Below are 27,377 nucleotides of genomic sequence, written 5' to 3'. Positions count from 1 at the left end.
AAACACACTTGGCCTTTTATAGTATAGGATGCTATTGACTGAGTAAGGTTTATGCACGCAATTGTGAGTCTGCGGCCATGGCTTTAGCACGCACCAGAGTTCAGAGGCGGTTCGATTTTTGTAAATTAAGATTTGCAAGCATTTGAAAAATTATGCATCCTGTGTTTGCAATGGGCCATGCTATTCTGCACAATTACCAGTTGCTGGGTAATATGCACACGCCCGCGGTATCAAGAAAAGTTCAAGGTTTTTTAACCATAACTCCTACAAATGGTTTACTCATTTAACTTCTATGTTTTCAATAAGTTTAATATGTATATAGTCAATAATCATTACTAAGGTGCTCACATAGGTCAGTGTTCTAGAAATTAAACAAACATCACAGCTCATATGTCCAATGTGGCTTATCAGGCCATTTTTGGCATTTTGATCACCAATGACTCTTTTTGCAGACTTTCCATTAGGGACATTTACTGAGAGGTTGTATTTTTAAGACTTTTTTATCTGTACAGCACAAACTAAAATCTAACGGACCAACAATATTACGGCTAGATTATGAGTCTTGCGTTAGGCTTAAAAAGCAGCGTTGGCTGCTTTTTAACGCCCGTGGTAATACGAGTCTTGCAGGTACAGGTGTACCGCTCACTTTTTTGGCCAGCCTCGGAAATACCGCAAATCCACTTATGTCAATTGCGTATCCTATTTTTTCAATGGGACTTGCATAGCGCCGGTATTACAAGTCTGCCAAAAAGTGAGTGGTAGACCCTCTCCTGTCAAGCCTGGTACCGCATTTTAAAGTCAGTAGTTAAGAGTTTTACACTACAACGCCGTAGCATAATACTCTTAACTAAAGTGCTAAAAAGTACACTAACACTCATAAACTACCTATTAAACCCTAACCCGAGGCCACCCCGCATCGCAAAAACTAAAATCATTTTTAACCCCTTATCTGCCAAACCGGACATCGCCGCCACTATAATAAATATATTAACCCCTAAACCGCCGCACTCCCATCTCGCAAACATTAGTTAAATATTATTAACCCCTAATCTGCCGTCCCTAACATCGCCGACACCTACCTACATTTATTAATCCTTAATCTGCCGCCCTAACGTCGCCGCCACTATATTAAAGTTATTAACCCCTAAATCTAAGTCTAACCCTAACCCCCCTAACTTAAATATAATTTAAATAAATCTAAATAAAATAACTATCGTTAACTAAATAATTCCTATTTAAAACTAAATACTTACCTATAAAATAAACCCTAAGCTAGCTACAATATAACTAATAGTTACATTGTATCTAGCTTAGGGTTTATTTTTATTTTACAGGCAACTTTGTATTTATTTTAACTAGGTACAATAGTTATTAAATAGTTATTAACTATTTAATAATTACCTAGCTAAAATAAAGACAAATTTACCTGTAAAATAAAGCCTAACCTAAATTACAATTACACCTAACACTACACTACAATTAAATTAATTACCTAAATGAAATACAATTAATTACAATTAAATAAAATTATCTAAAGTACAAAAACCCCCCACTAAATTACAGAAAATAATAAAGAAATTACAAGATTTTTAAACTAATTACACCTAATCTAATACCCCTAACAAAATAAAAAAGCCCCCCAAAATAAAAAAGCCCTACCCTACACTAAATTACAAATAGCCATTAAAAGGGCCTTTTGAGGAGCATTGCCCTAAAGTAATCAGCTCTTTGACCTGAAAAAAAAATTACAATCAACCCCCAACATTAAAACCCATCACACACACAACCAACCCTACTCTAAAACCCACCCAATCCCCCCTTAAAGAAACCTACCACATCTGAAGATCACCTTACCAGGAGACGCCTTCACCCAACTGGGCCGAAGTCCTCAACGAAGCCAGGAGAAGTTTTCATCCAAGCCATGCAAAGTGGTCCTCCAGACGGGCAGAAGTCTTCATCCAGATGGCATCTTCTATCTTCATCCATCCGGCGCGGAGCCGGTCCATCTTCAAGACATCCAACGCAGGACATCCTTTTCTTCCGATGGCTAAACACAGAATGAAGGTTCCTTTAAATGACGTCATCCAAGATGGCGTCCCTTCAATTCCGATTGGCTGATAGAATTATATCAGCCAATCGGAATTAAGGTAGAAAAAATCCTATTGGCTTTTTTTCTACCTTAATTGAAGGGATGCCATCTTGGATGACGTCATTTAAAGGAACCTTCATTCTGTGTTTAGCCGTCGGAAGAAGAGGATGCTCTGCATCAGATGTTTTGAAGATGGACCCGCTCTGCGCCGGATGGATGAAGATAGAAGATGCCGTCTGGATAAAGACTTCTGCCCGTCTGGAGGACCACTTCAACTGGGTTGGACGAAGACTTCTCCAGGCTTCGTTGAGGACTTTGGCCCGGTTGGGTGAAGATGTCTCCCGGTAAGGTGATCTTCAGGGGTTTAGTGTTAAGTTTTTTTAAGGGGGGATTGGGTGGATTTTAGAGTAGGGTTGGTTGTGTGGGTGGTGGGATTGTAATTTTTTTTTTCAGTTAAAAGAGCTGATTATTTTGGGGCAATGCCCCACAAAAGGCCCTTTTAAGGGCTATTTGTAAATTAGTGTAGGGCTTTTTTCTATTTTGGGGGGGATTTTTTATTTTGTTAGGGGGATTAGATTAGGTGTAATTAGTTTGAAAATCTTGTAATTTCTTTATTATTCTCTGTAATTTAGTGTTTGTTTGTTTTTTGTACTTTAGATCATTTTATTTAATTGTAATAAATTGTATTTAATTTAGGTAATTCATTTAATTGTAGTGTAGTGTTAGGTGTAATTGTAACTTAGGTTAGGTTTTATTTTACAGGTAAATTTGTCTTTATTTTAACTAGGTAGTTATTAAATAGTTAATAACTATTTAATAACTATTCTACTTAGTTAAAATAAATACAAAGTTGCCTGTAAAATAAAAATAAACCCTAAGCTAGATACAATGTAACTATTAGTTATATTGTAGCTAGCTTAGGGTTTATTTTATAGGTAAGTATTTAATTTTAAATAGGAATTATTTAGTTTATTGTAGTAATTGTATTTAGATTTATTTAAAGTATATTTAAGTTAGCGGGGGTTAGGGTTAGACTTAGGTTTAGGGGATAATAACTTTATTATAGTGGCAGCGACATTGGGGTGGCAGATTAGGGGTTAATAAATGTAGGTAGGTGGCGGTAATGTTAGGGATGGCAGATTACGCGTTAATAAAATGCTATGCGGGAGTGCAGCGGTTTAGGGGTTTATATATTTATTATAGTGGCAGCGGCATTGGGGGCAGCAGATTAGGGGTTAATAAATATAATGTAGGTGTCGGCGATGTTGGGGGCAGCAGATTAGGGGTTCATAAGTATAATGTAGGTGGTGGCGGTGTCCGGAGTGGCAGATTAGGGGTTAATAATATAATGAAGGTGTCGGCGATGTCGGGGCACAAGATTAGGGGTTAATAAGTGTAAGATTAGGGGTGTTTAGACTCGGGGTTCTTGTTAGGGTATTAGGTGTAGACATAACTTTTATTTCTCCATAGGAATCAATGGGGCTGCGTTAGGAGCTTTACGTTGCTTTTTTGCAGGTGTTAGTTTTTTTTTTCAGCTGGCTCTCCCCCATTGATTCCTATGGGGAAATCGTGCACAAGCATGTTTTACCAGCTCACTGCTAACGTAAGCAGCGCTGGTATTGAGGTGAGATGTGGAGCAAAATTTTGCTCTACACTCACTTTTTTTGCGGTTAATGCCGGGTTTGTAAAAACCTGTAATACCAGCGCTGTCTGTAAGTGAGCGGTGAGCATAAACTGCACAGCTTCTAACGCCAAACTCGTAATCTAGCCGTTAGTTTCTATTAGTGCAATAAATCTGTGGTGAGTCACTATTATCAATATCTAATAAATATGGTACATATAAGACTTTTTATCTGTACAGAACTGACTGAGATTAAATAATGAAGCAATGATATTACCCAATATTATTGGTATATTTATGCTTATTTGATTGCCTTATTGTTTTATTGTACACTATTTTACTGTCTATTATTTGACTGCCATCTTTTTATTTATTTAATTTATGAATTTGCCTCTGGGAGATGTCCCAATTTTAGTCTGACTTTAGATTTTAAGTTTATCTTAGCTACTGTGTGGTCTAATATTAATATAATAAATATTTCTGCTATCTTTAGCTTTATAGCACCCTATTTTTATATGTATTCCTGTTTGCTTTTGACTCAATAGAGGAGTTGGGTTTCTATGAGTGGTGTGATATCTAGAGCCTAGTCAATACTTTTAGTTGTTTAGTTATTTTTATAAGAGTTAAAAGTAAGTAGTTCTTAGTTTATAGGTTCGATTTTTAAATAGTTATTAGTTAGTAGTTCATAGTTATTAGAATAGATTTGTAAATAGTTAATAGCAAGTAGTTCATAGGTAGTAGGATATAAATGATAATAGTTGTTATTTTTGCATACCTTCATCCTTTGTTATTTCTTTCTGCTCAGATATGTAACCAATGACGCCATTCAATCAAGGCCATCTTAATGGCTAAGAGTTCACGATTACCCACATTGTAATTGCTCTCAGCAGGAGTAAAGCGTTTAGCTGGGAAAGAGGTCAATTTTGCAGTCATAAGGACGGTGGGGTGACAGCACGTCGGCTGCTTTTTTCTCAAACACATCTGTGAAGTCTGCATATACTGAGGGAAGGTTTGGAGGAGACTGTATACTGGATAAGGGGATGCGGAGCAGAGGAGTGACTTTAGCAAGGCAGGACTGGAAACAGGAGGAACCCCAGGAGTTTAGTTGTCCTTCAGCCCAGTCAAACTGTGGACTGCGTATATGAAGCCAAGGAAAACCAAGGATGACAGGCAGTGCTGGGGAATGAATGACCTCGAACTGCAGCTGTTTGGTATGAAGGACTCCCACTGTCAAGGTCAGGGGTGCTGACTCAAAATGGATCAACCCGGAACCAAGGGGGGTGCCATCCAGAGTAGTTATTTTGAGACAATATCTTTTCTTTCATGTAATTAGCAAGAGTCCATGAGCTAGTGACGTATGGGATATACCTTCCTACCAGGAGGGGCAAAGTTTCCCAAACCTTAAAATGCCTATAAATACACCCCTCACCACACCCACAATTCAGTTTTTACAAACTTTGCCTCCGATGGAGGTGGTGAAGTAAGTTTGTGCTAGATTCTACGTTGATATGCGCTCCGCAGCAAGTTGGAGCCCGGTTTTCCTCTCAGCGTGCAGTGAATGTCAGAGGGATGTGAGGAGAGTATTGCCTATTTGAATGCAGTGATCTCCTTCTACGGGGTCTATTTCATAGGTTCTCTGTTATCGGTCGTAGAGATTCATCTCTTACCTCCCTTTTCAGATCGACGATATACTCTTATATATACCATTACCTCTGCTGATTCTCGTTTCAGTACTGGTTTGGCTTTCTACAAACATGTAGATGAGTGTCCTGGGGTAAGTAAATCTTATTTTCTGTGACACTCTAAGCTATGGTTGGGCACTTTATTTATAAAGTTCTAAATATATGTATTCAAACATTTATTTGCCTTGACTCAGAATGTTCAACTTTCCTTATTTTTCAGACAGTCAGTTTCATATTTGGGATAAATGCATTTGTTTCAATCATTTTTTCTTACCTTAAAAAATTTGACTTTTTCCCTGTGGGCTGTTAGGCTCGCGGGGGCAGAAAATGCTTCATTTTATTGCGTCATTCTTGGCGCTGACTTTTTTGGCGCAAATTTTTTTTTTCTGTTTCCGGCGTCATACGTGTCGCCGGAAGTTGCGTCATTTTTTGCCGTTTTTTTGCGTCAAAAATGTCGGCGTTCCGGATGTGGCGTCATTTTTGGCGCCAAAAGCATTTAGGTGCCAAATAATGGCGCTAAAAAATATGGGCGTCATTTTTGTCTCCACATTATTTAAGTCTCATTATTTATTGCTTCTGGTTGCTAGAAGCTTGTTCACTGGCATTTTTTTCCCATTCCTGAAACTGTCATTTAAGGAATTTGATCAATTTTGCTTTATATGTTGTTTTTTTTCTTTTACATATTGCAAGATGTTCCACGTTGCAACTGAGTCAGAAGATACTTCAGGAAAATCACTGCACAGTGCTGGAGCTACCAAGCTAAGTGTATCTGCTATAAACTTTTGGTATCTGTTTCTCCAGCTGTTATTTGTATTGCATGTCATGTCAAACGTATTAATGCAGATAAAATTTCCTTTAGTACTGTTACATTACCTGTTGCTGTTCCGTCAACATCTAATTTTCAGAGTGTTCCTGATAACATAAAAGATTTTATTTTTTAAATCCATTAAGAAGGCTATGTCTGTTATTTCTCCTTCTAGTATACATAAAAGTCTTTTAAAACTTCTCTTTTTTCAGATGAATTTTTAAATGAACATCATCATTCTGATACTGATAATGGTTCTTCTGGTTCAGAGGTTTCTGTCTCAGAGGTTGATGCTGATAAATCTTTGTATTTGTTCAAGATGGAATTTACTCGTTCTTTACTTAAAGAAGTGTTATTTGCATTAGAAATAGAGGATTCTGGTCCTCTTGATACTAAATGTAAACGTTTAAATAAGGTTTTTAAATCTCCTGTAGTTATTCCAGAAGTGTTTTATCTCCCTGATGCTATTTCTGAAGTAATTTCCAGGGAATGGAATAATTTGGGTAATTTATTTACTCCTTCTAGACGTTTAAGCAAATTATATCCTGTGCCATCTGACAGATTAGAGTTTTTTGGGACAAAAATCCCTAAGGTTATGGGGCTGTCTCTACTCCTGCTAATGTACTACTATTCCTACGGCAGATAGTACTTAATTTAAGGATCCTTTAGATAGGAAAATTGAATCCTTTCTAAGAAAAGCTTCCTTATGTTCAGGTAATCTTCTTAGACCTGCTATATTTTTAGCGGATGTTGCTGCAGCTTCAACTTTTGGTTAGAAGCTTTAGCGCAACAAGTAACAGATCATAATTTTATAGCATTATTATTATTCTATAACATGCTAATAATTTTATTGGTGATACCATCTTTTGATATCATTAGAGTTGATGTCAGGTATATGTCTCTAGCTATTTTAGCTAGAAAAGCTTTATGGATTAAACTTGGAATGCTGACATATCTTCTAAGTCAACTTTGCTTTCCCTTTCTTTCCAGGGTAAATAATCATTTTCGTTCCTTTCCTCACAGCAAGGAACAAAAGCCTGATCCTTCATCCTCAGGAGCGGTATCAGTTTGGAAACTATTTCCAGTTTGGAATATATCCAAGCCTTATAGAAACCTATAGCCAGCTCCTAAGTACCTATGAAGGTGTGGCCCTTATTCCAGCTCAGCTGGTATGGGGCAGATTACGTTTTCTTCAAAGAAATTTGGATCAATTCCGTTCTTAATCTCTGGTTTCAGAAACATTGTTTCAGAAAGGTACAGAATTGGCTTCAAGTTAAGGCCTCCTGCTAAGAGATTCTTTTCTTTCCCGTGTCCCAGTTAACACAGCAAGGCTCAGCATTTCTGAAATGTGTTTCAGATCTAGAGTTGGCTGGAGTATTTATGCCAGTTCCAGTTCTGGAACAGGGGCTGGGGTTTTATTTTATCTCTTCATTGTACCAAAGAAGGTCAATTCCTTCAGACCAGTTCCGGATCTATCATTATTGAATCGTTATGTTAGGATACCAACATTCAAGATGGTTACTGTAGGACTATCCTGCCTTTTGTTTAGCAAGGGCATTATATGTCTACAATAGATTTACAGGATGTGTATCTGCATATTCTGATTCATCCAGATCACTTTTAGTGTCTGAGATTCTCTTTTTAGAAAAGCATTACCAGTTTTGTGGCTCTACTGTTTGGCCTAGCCTCAGTTCCAAGAATTTTTTTCAAAGGTTCTCGGTGCCCTTCTTTCTGTAATCAGAGAATAGGGTTTTGGTATTTCCTTATTTGGACGATATCTTGGTACTTGCTCAGTCTTCTCATTTTCGAAGAATCTCATACGAATCGATTTGTGTTGTTTCTTCAAGTTCATGGTTGGAGGATCAATTTACCAATCAGTTCATTGATTCCTCAGACAAGGGTAACCTTTTTAGGTTTCTAGATAAATTCAGTGTCTATGACTCTGTCCTTGTCAGACAGGAGAAGTTTAACATTGATATCAGCTTGTCAAAACCTTCAGTCACAATCATTCCCTTTGGTAGCCTTATGCATGGAAATGTTGGGTCTTAGGACTGCCGCATCAGATGCGATCTCCTTTGCTCGTTTTCACATGCGACCTCTTCAGCTCTGTATGCTGAACCAATGGTGCAGGGATTACTCAAAGATATCTCAATTAATATCTTTAAACCGATTTTACGACACTCTCTGACATGGTGGACAGATCACCATCGTTTAGTTCAGGGGGCTTCTTTGTTCTTCCGACCTGGACTATAATCTCAACAGATGCAAGTCTTACAGGTTGGGGAGCTGTGTGGGGGTATCTGATGGCACAAGGGGTTTGGGAATCTCAGGAGGTGAGATTTCCGATCAATATTTTGGAACTCCGTGCAATTTTCAGAGCTCTTCAGTCTTGGCCTCTTCTGAAGAGAGAGTTGTTCATTTGTTTTCAGATAGACAATGTCACAACTGTGGCATACATCAATCATCAAGGAGGGACTCACAGTCCTCTGGCTATGAAAGAAGTATCTCGAATTTTGGTTTGGGCGGAATCCAGCTCCTGTCTAATCTCTGCGGTTCATATCCCAGGTATGGACAATTGGAAAGCGGATTATCTCAGTCGCCAAACGTTGCATCCGGGCGAATGGTCTCTTCACCCAGAGGTATTTCTTCAGATTGTTCAAATGTGGGAACTTCCAGAAATAGATCTGATGGCTTCTCATCTATACAAGAAACTTCCCAGGTATCTGTCCAGATCCCGGGATCCTCAGGCGGAGGCAGTGGATGCATTATCTCTTCCTTGGAAGTATCATCCTGCCTATATCTTTCCGCCTCTAGTTCTTCTTCCAAGAGTAATCTCCAAGATTCTGAAGGAATGCTCATTTGTTCTGCTGGTAGCTCCGGCATGGCCTCACAGGTTTTGGTATGCGGATCTTGTCCGGATGGCCTCTTGCCAACCGTGGACTCTTCCGTTAAGACCAGACCTTTTGTCTCAAGGTCCTTTTTTCCATCAGGATCTGAAATCCTTAAATTCAAAGGTATGGAGATTGAACGCTTGATTCTTGGTCAAAGAGGTTTCTCTGACTCTGTGATTAATACTATGTTACAGGCTCGTAAATCTGTATCCAGAGAGATATATTATAGAGTCTGGAAGACTTGTATTTCTTGGTGTCTTTCTCATCATTTTTCTTGGCATTCTTTTAGAATACCGAGAATATTACAGTTTCTTCAGGATGGTTTAGATAAGGGTTTGTCCGCAAGTTCCTTGAAAGGTCAAATCTCTGCTCTTTCTGTTCTTTTTCACAGAAAGATTGCTATTCTTCCTGATATTCATTGTTTTGTACAAGCTTTGGTTCGTATAAAGCCTGTCATTAAGTCAATTTCTCCTCCTTGGAGTTTGATTTTGGTTCTGGGGGCTCTTCAAGCTCCTCCATTTGAACCTATGCATTCATTGGATATTAAATTACTTTCTTGGAAAGTTTTGTTCCTTTTGGCCATCTCTTCTGCCAGAAGAGTTTCTGAATTATCTGCTCTTTCTTGTGAGTCTCCTTTTCTGATTTTTCATCAGGATTAGGCGGTGTTGCGAACTTCTTTTGAATTTTTACCTAAGTTGTGAATTCCAACAACATTAGTAGAGACATTGTGGTTCCTTCATTATGTCCTAATCCTAAGAATTCTAAGGAGAAATCGTTGCATTCTTTGGATGTTATTAGAGCTTTGAAATATTATGTTGAAGCTACTAAGTCTTTCCGAAAGACTTCTAGTTTATTTGTTATCTTTTCCGGTTTTAGAAAGGCCAGAAAACTTCTGCCATTTCTTTGGCATCTTGGTGGAAATCTTTAATTCATCTTGCCTATGTTGAGTCGGGTAAGACTCCACCTCATAGGATTACAGCTCATTCTACTAGGTCAGTTTCTACTTCCTGGGCGTTTAGGAATGAAGCTTCGGTTGTTCAGATTTGCAAAGCGGCAACTTGGTCCTCTTTGCATACTTTTACCAAATTCTACCATTTTGTTGTATTTTCTTCTTCTGAAGCAGTTTTTGGTAGAAAAGTACTTCAGGCAGCAGTTTCAGTTTGAATCTTCTGCTTATGTTTTTCATTAAACTTTATTTTGGGTGTGGATTATTTTCAGCAGGAATTGGCTGTCTTTATTTTATCCCTCCCTCTCTAGTGACTCTTGTGTGGAAAGATCCACATCTTGGGTAGTCATTATCCCATACGTCACTAGCTCATGGACTCTTGCTAATTACATGAAAGAAAACATAATTTATGTAAGAACTTACCTGATAAATTCATTTCTTTCATATTAGCAAGAGTCCATGAGGCCCGCCCTTTTTTGTGGTGGTTATGATTTTTTTGTATAAAGCACAATTATTCCAATTCCTTATTTTTTATGCTTTCGCACTTTTTTCTTATCACCCCACTTCTTGGCTATTCGTTAAACTGAATTGTGGGTGTGGTGAGGGGTGTATTTATAGGCATTTTAAGGTTTGGGAAACTTTGCCCCTCCTGGTAGGAATGTATATCCCATACGTCACTAGCTCATGGACTCTTGCTAATATGAAAGAAATGAATTTATCAGGTAAGTTCTTACATAAATTATGTTTTCTGCAGAAGAGGCAAGCTAGCTTGAATCATAAAATGGTGATCCAGAAAGTTTCCAGCCTACCCTGAATCAATAAAGGCTTAAGTGTGGACAGTATTCTGAAGGAAGGTAAGGATTACAGGTACCAGAATCCGAGAAGAGTGAGGGGATTTAGTAGTGATCATGCTTAGATGTAACCCAGTTTTATCCCCTAAGCATTGGATTTTCCCGACCGAATGTCACAATTCTTTAGTTGGTGGGTGTTTGATCCACAATAAAAGCATAGTCTCAATCTCCTACTTCTCTGTCTTTCAGACTATGAGGGTTTGAAGGAGGAGAGGTCCATGTGTTCCTCTATTGGGATAACTGGAGCTGTTGAAGGGGTAGAGGATACTGCAGAAACCGGACAAATAGAAGGATGGGTGGGATGGATCCTCAGAGTTCTGTCTCTCTCGGCTTGTCTCTCCTGGAAGCGAGAGTCCAGACTGATACAAAGCATTATAAAGTCATCCAAAGAAGAAGGAATATCACGATATGTAAGTTCATCTTTGATGCGTTCATGCAGACCCCTCCTAAATGCTGCCTTGAGAACACTGCTATCCCAAGTGGTTTCAAGTGCCAAGGTGCAAAACTCGATGGCAAATTGTGCCACAGTTCTATTGCCCTGGCGGAGATCCAGAAGAGAAAATTATGCAGCAGTGGTTCAGCCAGAAGTCCCAAAGGCAGAGATAATGCAGAAATGAAAGCATCAGCATCATGCAGGAGCGGAGCATTCTGTTCCAAAAGGGTAGAGACCCACGCTAGAGCCTTGTCTTTCAGTAAGGAAATGATATATGGTGCATAATAAGGCCAAGAGGGGGGTTAGAGAGCTGTTTGGGGGGATCAGGGAGGTTGGGGGCTAAGGGGGATCCTACAGAGCAGAATTATCATTTTTTATTTTTTTTAAATCCCCAAAAAACTCTTATTTTAGTACTGGCAGACTTACTGCCAGTACTTAAGATGGCAGGGACAATTGTGGGGTGGGGGAGGGAAGAGAGCTGTTTGGGAGGGATCAGGGGGTGTGATGTGTCATGTGGGAGGTTGATACCTACACTAAAGCTAAAATTAACCCTGCAAGCTCCCTACAAGCTCCCTAATTAACCCCTTCAATGCTGGGCATTATACACGTGTGGTGCGCAACGGCATTTAGCTGCCTTCTAATTACCAAAAAGCAAAGCCAAAGCCATATATGTATGCTATTTCTGAACAAAGGGGATCCCAGAGAAGCTTTTACAACCATTTATGCCATAATTGCACAAGCTGTTTGTAAATAATTTCAGTGAGAAACCTAAAATTGTGAAAAATGTAACGATTTATTTTTATTTGTTAGCATTTGGCGGTGAAATGGTGGCATGAAATATACCAAAATGTGCCTAGATCAATACTTTGGGTTGTCTACTACATTATACTAAAGCTAAAATAAACCCTAAAAGCTCCCTACAAGCTTCCTAATTAACCCCTTCAATGCTGGGCATAATACATGTGTGGTGCGCAGTGGAATTTTGCGGCCTTCTAAATACCAAAAAGCAATGCCAAAGCGATATATCTCTGCAATTTCTGAACAAAGGGGATCCCAGAGAAGCATTTACAACCATGTATGCCATAATTGCACAAGTTGTTTGTAAATAATTTCAGTGAGAAACCTAAAGTTTGTGAAACAATTTGTGAAAAAGTGAACATTTTTTTTTATTTGATCGCATTTGGTAGTGAAATGGTGGCATGAAATATACCAAAATGGGCCTAGATCAATACTTTGGGATGTCTTCTAAAAAAAATATATGCATGTCAAGGGATATTCAGGGATTCCTGAAAGATATCAGTGTCCCAATGTAACTAGCGCTAATTTTGAAAAAAAGTGGTTTGGAAATAGCAAAGTGCTACTTGTATTTATGGCCCTATAACTTGCAAAAAAAGCAAAGCACATGTAAACATTGGGTATTTCTAAACTCAGGACAAAATTTAGAAACTATTTAGCATGGGTGTTTTTTGGTGGCTGTAGATGTGTAACAGATTTTGGGGGTCAAAGTTAGAAAAAGTGTGTTTTTTTCAATTTTTTCCTCATATTTTATAAAAAAAATTATAGTAAATTATAAGATATGATGAAAATAATGGTATCTTTAAAAAGTCAATTTAATGGCGAGAAAAACGGTATATAATATGTGTGGGTACAGTAAATGAGTAAGAGGAAAATTACAGCTAAACACAAACGCTGCAGAAATTTAAAAATAGCCTTGGTCCCAAACGGACAGAAAATGGAAAAGTACTGTGGTCCTTAAGGGGTTAAAAATACAATGCATTCAAGATAATAAAAATTGATTAGTATGCAGTGAGTTAGTGTATGGTGAATTAATAGAAGGTATACAATAAAAAAAAATACAATATCATAATCATAGATACACAATTGATTGTGATATTGTATTTATTGTATACCTTCTATTAATTCACCATACACTAACTCACTGCATACTAATCAATGTTTTACTATTTTGAATGCATTGTATTTTTAAAGACCTTTTTATTTTCATATGTTATTAAATTAACTCTAACTATCTTTTAACATAATTCCATATATTTTATCTTATTAAATAGAATCGCCCCATTGATTTAGCTCTAGTGTCAGTTTATTTGGCCTTTTAGCGCAGGAAGATTTATGTATCTAATTACCTGTTAATATTTCCCTGGGGATAATATTAATCATCCTGTTTTCCTTGTGTTGACGTAGCTTCTTCCCCTCTAGTTTTCAGCGCTCTCTCATTTTCTACTTTTTGTAAACCACTAGAATGGTCAGGCAGGCAGGGTTTTGCAACGGTAAAGCAGTCCAAGGGTAAACCACTAGAATGGTCGGGAAGGCAGAGTCTGGCAACAGAGAGGCAATCCAGAACAATAGGGGTTAATCAAGCAGAGTGGTCAGACAAGCAGAGATCAGCAGGAGTATATCAATCCAGCAATTAAGGGGTTAACATGCAGATTGGTCAGACAAGCAGAGTTCAGCAGCAGTATAACAACAAAAACACCCAGGAGAACAGATAGTAACACCTATACTTGGGCACAGGTGAATGTAAGTGTAGTACTTAGATATTTACAGGGTTTGCGCCACAGGAGGAATACAGACTGGCATCAGGAAGGAGTGAGCATGCAGCGATGACGTCACAGCCGCAAGCAGACAGGAGCCGACTCCCCCCTAGGCGACGAGCAGCAAGCGCTGTGTCCCTAGCAACAGCTAGAGCGGTGCGACACATTGCACATGGAGTTTTGGCATGGGATTACAAGTTAAAAGTAGAAACATCTCTTGCTCGTGCCATTTTTGGGATTTTTTAACAATATCATAGAAAATCCCCTTGCGATAATATATGCTAACCCAAAAATGGCACGAGCAAGAGATGTTTCTACTTTCAACTTGTAATCCCATGCCAAAACACTAGGTGCAAGGTTAGCAATAGCAAAATTTCACCAGCGCAATTTATGACAATCTAGCCCTATATAAACTAAAAGTGTGTAACAACTGTACAGCAAACATCTAATCTCACACAAAAAAAAACACAGGAAAACCCTTATACAAGGGCCAGAAAAGGAGAGAAAAAAATAATTTGCCAGTAAAAAAATCTACTGCTTTTTGGAAATTCAGATATTTAAGGAGCATAACAGGAATGAGAAAACAGGCTTGACAAAGGCTCCGTAGTGAGCTGAAGCGCATTTTTCTCCTACTTTTGGTTGCTGAGAGATACCATACTTCAGGAAATACTGAAGACAAACATAGCTGAGGGCGGAATGTAGGACATACAGAGGATCTCGGTGGCTTTCTTCTGTGTACTCCATAAGGATCCCAGAGCTGTTTGCTAGGAGGTATAACAACCCACTTTTGGATAAAAATACTCGGAGCTCATGAATTACTAACATAAGGTAACAACTTTCTCTGTCTTCACTTTGCGTTGAAAATACAGCTGCTGAATTTTACTTGGAATTTTATATGGCAATCGGACTGACAGCTTGTGACCTGGTTCACTCTGCTTGGATACGCTTTGGTTCTTTTTAAACCAGCACTTACTCTGTCTGCAGCAGAGTTAAAGTTATCAGTTTTTATATCTGACTTTTATTCTGTATTTGATGGTTTTATTTTGCATTTGGCTACTAACCAATATTTATATGATAGATTATCCCTTTGAGTGTGCTACCACATATATTTAGTGTGCTATAAACTTATATTCTATGCGCTATAACATAATAAAGTTTTATATATATCTTTAACCCACTTATTATCAGTCTATTTACTGGTCTTATATGAGATCCATTGTATTTATTCGAGTTTATATGAAATTCCCTTTTGTTAATATTATAAGATTCTTTAGACATATTGATTATATATCATCCTATATCACACTTTTTAGACTGGTCTTTTAGGCGCCCACAATTATTTTTGTTTTAGGCTATATGTATTAGCAAGCACGTTGTCTATGCAAACATATTTTAAATATAGATCTATCTACTGTATGTTAAATATGAATGCTAAGTACCCAATTACCTTTTCTGATTCTAAAATTCCTGAATTTCCTATTGTTTTATTGCATGTTGGCTAATTATGCAATGATGCTGTATTTAATGGTCCTTTAAGCATCAGTGAAATGTTTCAGTTGATTACAAATGACTATGAATCCCACAGAAAGTTAGATATTCAGTAGCTAGATTTATAATTGGATACTTGTATTGATATTTAATTCAATTGTTTTGGTTGCTTCTTATTGGCTGTTTCCTTTTTTCTTCCAGCACGAACATGTGGCTCTAATCTTCAAGGTCCATCTGGAATTATTACATCACCAAATTATCCTGTCCAATATGAGGACAATGCACATTGTGTTTGGGTCATAACAAGTGCTAATCCAGAAAAGGTATGTTGGTATATTAACACATAACAAAATTTTAAACATTACTACACAAAGGGCCCCATTTAAAAAAGTCCAGATGGAAAAGGTTTTGCTTCCACAATACACTGCCTGCATTTAATATTTGCACAAGAAGCTGATTGTGTAATGCCACCCCCTTCTTGTGCATGGCAAATCACAGATGAGCAGGGGCTTTCAATTAACCTTGTCAATTACACCGGCCTAGTTCAGGCTGATTTTGTAGGCTGCCTTGTAGGATAGGATTGTAGGATAGGAATCAGCGGTCTGATGACTGCTGCTTCTTAAAGGGACACTGAACCCAAATTGTTTCTTTTGTGATTCAGATAGAGCATGACATTTTAAGCAACTTTCTAATTTACTCCTATTATCAAATGTTCTTTATTCTCTTGGTATCTTTATTTGAAATGCAAGAATGTAAGTTTAGATGCCGACCCATTTTTGGTGAACAACCTAGGTTGTCCTTGCTGATTGGTGGATAAATTCATCCACCAATCAAAAACTGCTGTCCAGAGGCCTGAACCAAGAAAAAAGCTTAGATGCCTTCTTTTTCATATAAACATAGCAAGAGAACAAAGAAAAATTAATAATAGGAGTAACTTAGAAAGTTGCTTAAAATTGCATGCTCTATCTGAATCACAAAAGAAATTTTTTGGGTTCAGTGTCCCTATAACTATTGGCTGCAGGCTTGCTCATGTGAGCTTGCATTGAAGATGCTACAAAACTGCATCAGCAGCCTGATCAATGGAACCCAAAATATCAACTTAATTGGATAACTATTTCCATATTTGTGTTATTTCCAAATAAAATGTTTTGACAGTTAAAAAGTTATTCAAACACTAATTAAAACATAATAATATTACTTGTTAAATGTTTATTACATATACCCTTGTGTCTACAGTATTGTGCATTTTTTCAAGTACCTGAACACTTAAAGCTGATGATTTTGATACCCACATAATGGAAAGTAAGGATTTATTTGATGGATTAAAACAAAATGGGAAATTCCTATATTAGAAATCCAGCATCTAGTATACTTTAGTGTTAATAGGACTGAAATAATCATGAATGGGTTTTGTGCTATGAAATGAATTGTCAATTATTTTCATCAATATATTAAATATATTAACAGTATAAAAGTATTTATTACTAATTAGCCACACCTCTGAATATACAATAGCATGTTTTCCTTTATTATTTTATATTAATTGCTAGACTAAGACATTTTTTTCCTTGTTTAAGTAATTAATGGGACTGTAAAGTTATAATTAGTCATTCATTTATCAGACAGACAATTTTGAACAGCTTTCCAGTTTACTTCTATTATTTAATTTGCTTCCTTATCTTGCTATCCTTTGCTGAAAGGTTTATCTAGGTAAGCTCAGGAGCAGCAAAGAACCTAGGTTCTAGCTGCTGATTGGTGGCTGCATATATATACCAATTGCCATTGGCTCATCCATGTATTCAGTCAGAAACCAGTAGTGGATTGCTGCTCCTTCAACAAATGATACCAAGAGAATGAAGCAACTTTGATAAAAGAAGTAAATTGGAAAGTTGTTTAATATTGTATGTTCTACCTGAACCATGAAAGAAAATGTTAGTGTTTATGTCCCTTTAAGTAAAGCTATATTTATTCTTTACCTGAACTTGCTTCTGTTTTGTGAAAACAGTTTTTTATACATTTTTATGTGGTGCCTAAGATTATTATTTGCAACAAAGTGACTGCAAAAGAGAAGTAATTTACAGATTTTTTTTCAGAAACATTCACAAGATTATAATTTAATTTTTCCCTGTCCTTCTTATTTAAACCTTGACATTTTTAGGCTATTGTTAGCACATGTATTATGAAAAGAATGGTTGACTTCCTTTAGTGTATTAATTGTTTTGACTATAATGAAAATACATTTTCTAGACTTACAATAGCATCATTATTCCTTATAATAATTCTGCATCTCTCATATTTTTTTTTTAAAGCATAATTACCTTTGAACAGCAAGACTTACTACAGCTCTATGGTGTTATTGTATTAATATTTTTATTAAGAAAATTAATTAAGGGGACAGTCTATTCAAAATGAAACTTTTATGATTTAGCTAGGACATGCAATTTTAAACAACTTTCCAATTTACTTTTATCATAAAATTTACTTTGTTCTCTTTGTATTCTTTGGTGAAAGCTAAATATAGGTAGTCTTTTTCTTTCTTGAAGGCCGCCTCTTATCTCAGTGCATTTTGACAGTTTTCACAGCTAAATAGCGCTAGTTCAAGTGTGCCATATAGATAACATAGAGCACACTCCCAAATAGTTACTTATTAGAGGGCACTGATTGGCTAAAAGGCAAGTCTGTCAAAAGAACTGAAATAAGGGGGGGCAGTCTGCAGAGGTTTAGATACAAGGTAATCACAGAGATAAAAAGTATATTAATATAACCATGCTGGTTATGCAACACTGGGTAATAAAGGGATTATCTATCTTTAAAAAAAAAAATCAAATTCTGGAGTAGACTGTCCATTTCATTATAATATTTTTAAGAAATATTTTTCTCAAAAAATTTGTTTATTGATTATATAGTTGACTGACCTTTTATATCAATAAAAAAGAACAGCATGAACCAAAAATGTAATTCCAGTTACTATGCTAAAAAAGTATAGTACCCATTTTAACATTATTACTATTATTATTATTATTATTATTATTATTATTAATAATAAAGTGACAGTCTTCTCCAGATTTTGTATTGTTTAAAAAGACAGATAATACCTTTATTACCCATTCCTTAGTTTAGCATAATCAACACGGTTATATTAATATACTTTTTACCTCTGTGATTACCTTGTATCTAAGCCTCCACGGACTGCCCCCTTTGTTTAGTTCTTTTAAAGGACTTGCATTTTAGCCAATCAGTGCTGGCTCAGAAATAACTCCACGGGAGTGAGCACAATGCTGTCTATATGGCGCACATGAACTAGAGCTGTCTAGCTGTGAAAAACAGTCAAAATGCACTGAGATAAGAGGCGGATATCAAGGGGTTTGAAATTAGCATATGAGCCTACCCAGATCTAGCTTTCATCAAAGTATACCAAGAGAACAAAGCAAATTTGATGATAAAAGTAAATTGGAAAGTTGTTTAAAATTACCAGAGATGTAGACTGGAGTCCTATTACTTGGACTTGACTTGGACTCAAGTCATAAATTTGAGGATTTGTGACTTAACTCAACATAATCAAAGAAGACTTGGGACTTGACTTAGACTTTGACAGCAATGAGACTCGAGACTTGACTTGGACTTGAGTCCTATGACTTGCCAAGTCTTTATACATTCTAAAGGTCAGAGTTGTGACCTAGGATGTTCCCTGAAGAATGACAAAAAAAATAACATTTAAAATACCTAACTCCCTTTTGTTTTAATTACTCCCCAAGATATTTATTTTTGTTTGTTTTTAACTGGGACTAATACTCAGAGAGAGACGCTCCCTGCTGCTGTTTTGTTTGTTTTATAAAAAAAATTATAATTTTTTTTTTATAATTTTTTTTTTTTTATGTGAAAGTTCATTTTTCATTTTTTATTACAGAGCTCTGTGAATGCATGTGCATTATTATTATAGTTTTATGGTCTAATTGAGATAGAACCATTCCCTGATTGATTCCTATATTTGGGGTTTTAAAATCTGCATATCCATATTCATTAAATATTTACATTAATCAAAATCGATCTTGTGATTTATCTGACCTATGACCTATTTTATCACTTTAATAATATTAATATATTAGAGGAATTTATATTTTTTTATTTGATCACATACGGCTAGATTACGAGTTGTGCGTTAGGGTAAAAAAGCAGCGTTAAGAGGTCCTAACACTGCTTTTTTATGCCTGCTGGTATTACGAGTCTTCAAGGTTTAGGGTCACCGCACACTTCTTTGGCCTTACCGCAAAACGACTTAAGTAAACTTCGTAAAGTCTTTTTTCTATTGGACTTCCATAGCGCTGATATTACGAGTCTGTCCTGGGAGGCCAAATGTGAGTGGTACACCCTACCCTGTCAAGAGTCCTAACGCATTTAATAGTCAGTAGTTATGAGTTTTATGGTACAACGCCGTAGCATAAAACTCATAACTAAAGTGCTAAAAAGTACACTACCTAGTTAAAATAAATACAAACTTGCCTGTAAAATAAAAATAAACCCTAAGCTAGATACAATGTAACTATTAGTTATATTGTAGTCATCTTGAGGTTCATTTTACAGGTAAGTATTTAGTTTTAAATAGGAATAATTTAGTTAATGATAGGAATATTTATTTAGATTTATTTAAATTATATTTAAGTTAGGGGGTGTTAAGTTTAGAGTTAGACATAGGTTTAGGGGTTAATAACTTTAATATAGTGGCAGCGACGTTGGGGGTGGCAGATTAGGGGTTAATAATATTTATCTAATGTTTGCAAGGCAGGAGTGCAGCGGTTTAGGGGTTAATATGTTTATTATATAAGTGAAGGTATAAAAATATGTGCAACAGGGGAGCGCTAAAATAACCCCCAAAAAGCTTAAGGTGGGATCCAAAGGTTAAGAAGGAATAAAATTACATAAAAGACCACATAAAATTATATAATTAATGGATATAAGAGGTAACTACATATAAGAGGTTATTTCATTATATACAGAGTAGTAGGGTTATGGCAATAGTCTGACTATCTCAAAATACAAATAGTAAAATCCTAAAAGATGGTTCCTTTACAGACAGAAATGTGTATGTTATACAGATTAAAAAATAGAAAAACCTTGACGGTTATACCTAATTTAATTTGATATATATAAAATAAACAATATAAAATATACAATAAAAATATATAAACAATGTCCCAATAAGATTAGATTAAGTCCAAAATAGTCCAGTTGGATCCAATACAGTTAGTGTCCCAAAATGTCCAGAGAAGATGATATCCAGTGAGATGAGATGTACAAAAATTTGAACGGATAAATGAGAAAAACGTGAAAAAAATTGTGAAAATATTGAAAAAAATTAGAAGAAAAAGGTAAAAATTTTGAGATAAAGAATGAAAAATATAAGTGATAAAAATATGTGAAAAAATATATATGTAAAAATTAATAAAAAAAAGTGTGAAAAATGTGTAAAAATGTGTAAAAAGTGTGTGTGAAAAAATGTGTAAAAAATTTGAAAAAAAGTGGTATGAAAAAAATAGTGCGTGAAAAAAAGTGTGGGGAGATGTGGCCAATAAAACAGGTGTACACCCGGTACAGTGGTACAGAAAAAATATAAAAAATAATGAGAAAAAGAACCCTATTTGCGAACCTATAGATGGGCGTATAGGAAGGCATTTTCTGGGATTCCTGCCCAGCAGGCGCAGACCTGGTCCTATACAAGCATTACATAGACGACATCCTAATATTCATCACTATAAATGTGATGAATAGTAACACTAAAAATCTGAAGTTCACATATGAACTAAGTAGGACCAACATTCACTTTTTGGATTTAAATATCACCATCGATAAAGGACAGGTTTTAACTTCAACCTATTTCAAAACAATTGACTGTAGTAATTATATCCATCAAATGAGTTGTCACCATCATAGATGGAAGTCAAACATCCCAAAAGGACAACTCACGAGAGAATAAGGAAGAATTGCTCCGATCCTAAAAAATGGAAGGAACAATCACAAATTCTCAAAGAGAGGTTCCTAGAGAGAGGTTATGATGCAAATATCATTGATAAAACAATTCAGGAGGTTGAAAATATGGAAAGAGAATCCCTACTTCTATACAAAGACAAAAAACAAGATGAAAGTACAACTTTAACAGTACCTTTCATCAAAGAATATAGCGAAAACAAATTTGTAATAGAAAAAATTATAAAAAAGCACTGGCACTTTTTTAAAGAGGATAGTATTATTGGGAAGAATCTAAGTGAATCACCCCAATTCATTTACGAAAAACAAGGAACCTAAAAGCAATTATTGCACCGAGTGTGCCTAATGTATCTAAAAATAAAATAAGAGATGTCTTTGGTAAACAGCTGAAAGGATTGTTCCCATGCTATTCATGCAAGGCCTGTAAGCATGGTAAAAAAACCACACACATTTAAATCTATGGTCATGAAGGAATCCTTTGTTATGAAAGATACCATTAGATGTCAGGATACAGGTGTAATATACCTGATTGAGTGTGGATACGGACTTCAGTATATAGGCCAGACATCTAGGAAACTTAAAGCTAGAATACATGAACATCTTCCCAAGATCAAATGGAAGAAAGAAGATTTTCCCATATATAAGCACTTTAAGGAAACACATAAAAGTAGTAGTGCTAGCCTTAAATACATGGGTATATGTAAATCCATGAAGAATTGGAGAGGAGGGGATTTTGAAAAGCAACTTCTAAAATGGAATCCAAATGGATTTTCAATTTAGATTGTTCATTCCCCAAGGGTCTTAATAGCAGTGTGGAAAATCTTCCAACTACTTTGATAACTTCCTTTAAGAACCAATCCCCTCCTAACAATATCATACATAGAACACTACACTATTATTAGATGGTTCAACTTTTTGATCTGGAAGTTATTCACCTAACTTATCTTAAATTTCCTTCCATTTCAGAGTAACCAATATTATGTATAGTAATCTATTTTTAATATTACCATAATAGCATTTAACATACGTATTCGTTTTATTTTAGATAATTTTTTGGGAGTTTCTTAATATGAGTCTGAAATGTTATTCTTCCCACTTCAAGAATAAACCTCCTTTGAAGCATATATCTTACATTGAGTTATGTTTATGGATTTTACCTTGCTATACCTTTTAACAGATCTAATTTGTTTGTGTGGCATATTCGGATCTCTGGACAAACTGATTTTTTAGCTGTACCTACCTGTCTAATTTTTTAATTTTTTAGCTTTAGTTACTTTTCTAAATTTTACCTTTGTCCTTTATCATTCCTCAAAGCATTTTTATGCTGTGTTTTTATGTTTTTAAAGTATTTATCCTTCTGGCCACTTCGATATCATATTATCAGATTTTTGTTCTAATTTTATTGTAGTTCTATTATTGTACTTTTTTTTACCTGAATTTTATTATATAATTATGTATTTTAAACTATGCCACACATAATCTGCTCAGTGGCAAAAACTGTCATCTTTGTTTTAGACTTCTAGGTTGTCATTATTTAGCAATTATGTTTTATTCAAGACATAGAAACCAAATGCATTAGAGATACTACTCCCAGCTGTTTATATTTTAAAATCTGAGCCACTGATATCTATCACTAACTATTTATTTTTGTATTTATCTGTCAAAATTTCCCAATCATTGTCCTCCATAAGAATACACCATATAGGCTAACATCAAACAAGATAATACTATCCACCACTATTACACATCCGTCCGTTTCTTTTAATGGACTAACAAATAGCTGATATTATTCAACACTACTGCATCAAATCCGCTCTCCAATAGTTACCCTGGCAACCAAATGGGTAAACAGTATTGTGCAATTCCGGAAGTAAAAACGTAGGGTGTCATGTAATTTCCGGTTACACATTTACAAACGGCCAGTATGTAGCGTGGAGGCGATATGTAGTGTGGTGGAAATCCGGAAGTGACGATACAGGATGTTGCGTAACTTCCGGTCACTTCCAGTCACGTGGTACACACGAATAATGCCAACCAGGGTGAGTTTTGGAGGCGGAAGTTACTGTTAACATTACATCAGTCACTACTTCCGGTTCATACTTGCTATTACACGGCACCAAGTGGAAAATGTTTGGCGCGAAAGTCCAGCGAATTACATTTGCTGGCTACCTGTATTTAAGGTATGTAAACACAACAAGCCGGTATTAGTCTTGAGAAAGGTCCCAGGAGAGGACAGAAATGCGTAGACATTGAAATTTATCACTGATATCACGGCTCAGATTTTATTGGTAAGCTCAATACCTATTTTCTACTTGGCTATTAGCTTTATTGCACTATGTCTGTTTATCTTCTTCTAGGGCTTGAATTTCACTTGCGGCCTTGACTTGTGAATCTTGCTTGTGGATTTCCCCTCAGAAGAGAGCTTTAATTATCTGAACATTTAACATCACCTGACTATAAGATTAGGATCTCTTTTCTTCTGCATTACTTTTTGGACTACTGTTTTAGGGATTATTAACCTTTTTGGATAGACAGTGTGTTATAGCAACCCATCCCTCAAATAGGGTTCTTTTTCTCATTATTTTTTATATTTTTTCTGTATCACTGTACCGGGTGCACACCTGTTTTATTGGCCACATCTCCCCTCACTTTTTTTCACATATTTTTCACGCACTATTTTTTTTCATACCACTTTTTTTCAAATTTTAACACATTTTTTCACACACATTTTTTACACATTTTTACACATTTTTCACACTTTTTTTTATTATTTTTTACATATATATATTTTTTCACATATTTATTTCACATATTTTCATCACTTATATTTTTCATTCTTTATCTCAACATTTTTATCTTTTTCTTCTCATTTTTTTCAATTTTTTCACAATTTTTTTCACGTTTTTCTCATTTATCCGTTCAATTTTTTGTACATCTCATCTCACTGGATATCATCTTCTCTGAACATTTGGGACACTAACTGTATTGGATCCAACTGGACTATTTTGGACTTAATCTAATCTTATTGGGACATTGTTTATATATTTTTATTGTATATTTTTATTGTATATTTTATATATATCAAATTAAATTAAGTATAACCGTCAAAGGTTTTTCTATTTTTTAATCTGTATAACATACACATTTCTGTCTGTAAAGGAACCATCTTTTAGGATTTTACTATTTGTATTTTGAGATAGTCAGACTATCGCCATAAGCCTACTACTCTGTATATAATGAAATAACCTCTTATATGTAGTTACCTCATATCCATTAATTATATAATTTTATGTGTTATTTTATGTAATTTTATTCCTTCTTAACCTTTGGATCCCAACTTAAGCTTTCCTAACCTCCTTTTTGGGGGTTATTTTAGCGCTCCCCTGTTGCACATATTTTTATACTTAACCTTTGAGATCTGGTTGAGAGATCTCGCTTTCTTTGGGAGGAGCTTGAGTGGTAGCTTTATTGGCGCTGGAAATACCCATTAGTTACATTAATAAGTGTAGGTAGTTGGTGGCAACATTGGGGGCGGCAGATTAGGGGTTAATAAATATAATGTAGGTGTCGGCAAAGTTGGGGGCAGCAGATTAGTGGTTCATAATTATAATTTAGGTGGCGGCGGTGTCCGGAGCAGCAGATTAGGGGTTATTAATATAATGTAGGTGTCGCCAAAGGTTGGGGCAGCAGATTAGGGGTTCATAAGTATAATGTAGGTGGCGGCGGTGTCCAGAGCAGCAGATTAGGGGTTAGTAATATAATGTAGGTGCCAGCGATGTCGGGGGCGGCAGATTAGGGGTTAATAAGTGTAAGATTAGGGGTATTTAGACTCGGGGTTCATGTTAGGGTGTTAGGTGTAATTTTTTATTTCCCCATAGGAATCAATGGGGCTGCGTTAGTGAGTTTTACGCTGCTTTTTTGCAGGTGTTAGGTTTTTTTCAGCCGGCTCTCCCCGTCGATTCCTATGGGAAAATCGTGCACAAGCACGTTACACCAGCTTACCGCTGACTTAAGCAGCACTGGTATTGGAGTGCTGTAATGAGCAAAATTTTGCTCAATGCTCACTTCTTGTCTTTTAACAACAGGTTTCTGAAAACTCGTAATACCAGCACTGCATGTAAGTGAGCGGTGAGAGAAAACTGCTCTTTAGCACCGCATAGCCTCTAACGCAAAACTCGTAATCTAGGTGATAGTTATTTATGAATTTTATTATGATATATTTGCATGAGCTTTAACTAATTTTTGGCTTCCTGTCCCTGCCTTTTAAAGGGACATTCCGGTCAATGTTTAAATGCACACAGATAAATTACATCTTCGAATAGAAACATATGTGCAATATACATGAATTGTTAAAAATGCTTGTAAAAGTTACCACTGTGTTAGTGTTAACTGAGGCAACAAGATTGATATTCTCAAGGCACGCCAGCATTTTAAATACTTCAGCTGCATGGTGGGGTTAAATACTTCAGCTGCATGGTGGGGTTAAATACTTCAGCTGCATGGTGGGGTTTGAATCATGTCCTAAATAAAAAAATTAAGTCATTAGCAGATTATATAAAAAAACCTTAGGGTCTCTTTAAGCAAGTAATGTGTTTTGAAATGCTGCTGCAAAAGGCATATTTAAATGCATTTTTGAAACAGCCCATACATGTTTATTACGAATATGTTTGTATTCAAAGATGTAATTCTCCTATGTACATATACATCACTATTTAAAGTGGCCATAAGGGTCTTGGCAGTGCCTGCTTCTAGAGCTCAGATGGAGCGTGTTTTCAGCCATGGAGGCATCATACTACGGCCGCATTGAACACAAATGTCTAATAGACTTTTGGCATTTTAATCTTTTGCAACCCTAATAGGGTTCAAAGAATATAACGCTAACTCACATTAAATCTCTCACAAAGTATGAACACACAGCATCCTTCATTTACTTGGGTTTTGGTTACTTGGCGCCTGTGTTCAATATAATTTTGTTACTCTAATTTACCAATAAATTCTGTTTTTTGACTGTTTGTCCTTATGTCACAAACTCAAATTTTAAATCTCACATGAAATTGGAAGACATAAACATATTTTAAACACCTTCCTGATATGAATTAATATACATTATGTACATTAATCAATACTCCTATGCTATATTATGCAAAGACTTGCCTTTGTTGACTCAAGATTTGACTTGGGACATGCCTGTCTTAACTCAGTACTTGACTTGGACTTGCTTGTCTTTACTTGGGAATTGACTTGGGATTTGCCTGTGTTGACTCGGAACTTGACATGGTACTTCAATACAAAGACCCAAAACATACTTGTGACTTGCAAACCAATGACTTGGTCCCACCTCTGAAAATTAAGTACTCTATCTGAATCATGAAAGTTTAATTTTGACTAGACTGTTCCTTTAATGATATAGAAAGCTGAATTGATACCCTTAAATAGTTAATTCAAGACACTGAGTCCCAATTTCAAGACTAACCCTACTACTTATCTGTGTAATTGAATTTTTCAGATAACAACAGCAAAACAATTTAAATTAAATATATGACAGTGGCACTGGATAGCATTTTTGCCTGTGGAATAAAACCTAGATTGACTTTAAATAAAGCAAATGGTTGGTGGAGTTTGGCTACTGAAAAATAATTGCAGTAAAATGGATGTTAACTTGTTTTAAAAAACATTTAGGTTTGGTTGAGGTGTTATTTTATAGCAACACAACAAAAATATCTTGTAATTACCAAGTGTTAAGTATCAGAGACAAATGAAAATAAACGAATAGCTACAAATGAATTCCAAAAGCATGCAAAGTATGTCCCAAAAAGGATAGAATAATTTAATGAAATAAGAAATGGAGATCTACAAAATGCAAAAATAAAGATAAATTATTTAGGGTGTATTTTACCCCTTAACAAAACAGATGTTACCTTTACATTGCATGTCCTTAAGGGTTTTTTTTTGTCCTGTAATAGTGCTAGTCTTGCCAAAAGTGGCTAGATGTGCTATTATAACATGCCTCACTCCTGGAGGCATCGGGCTATAGCCA

At 35.9% G+C, this 27,377-nt stretch overlaps 1 protein-coding gene across 1 annotated transcript in view; it reads left to right on the top strand.

Moving 5' to 3' along the window:
• Positions 1-27,377, top strand: part of CSMD1 (CUB and Sushi multiple domains 1) — a 3,127,153-nt gene that overhangs the window by 1,800,196 nt on the left and 1,299,580 nt on the right. Inside the window, 1 exon segment of the mRNA XM_053711946.1 lies at positions 15,560-15,681. Coding sequence (XP_053567921.1) covers positions 15,560-15,681 — 122 coding nt within the window.

This window comes from Bombina bombina, chromosome 4 (genome assembly GCF_027579735.1).
Source record: "Bombina bombina isolate aBomBom1 chromosome 4, aBomBom1.pri, whole genome shotgun sequence".
In the NCBI taxonomy this organism is placed as follows: Eukaryota; Metazoa; Chordata; class Amphibia; order Anura; family Bombinatoridae; genus Bombina; species Bombina bombina.
This window is presented reverse-complemented; position numbering and strand designations above follow the sequence as displayed.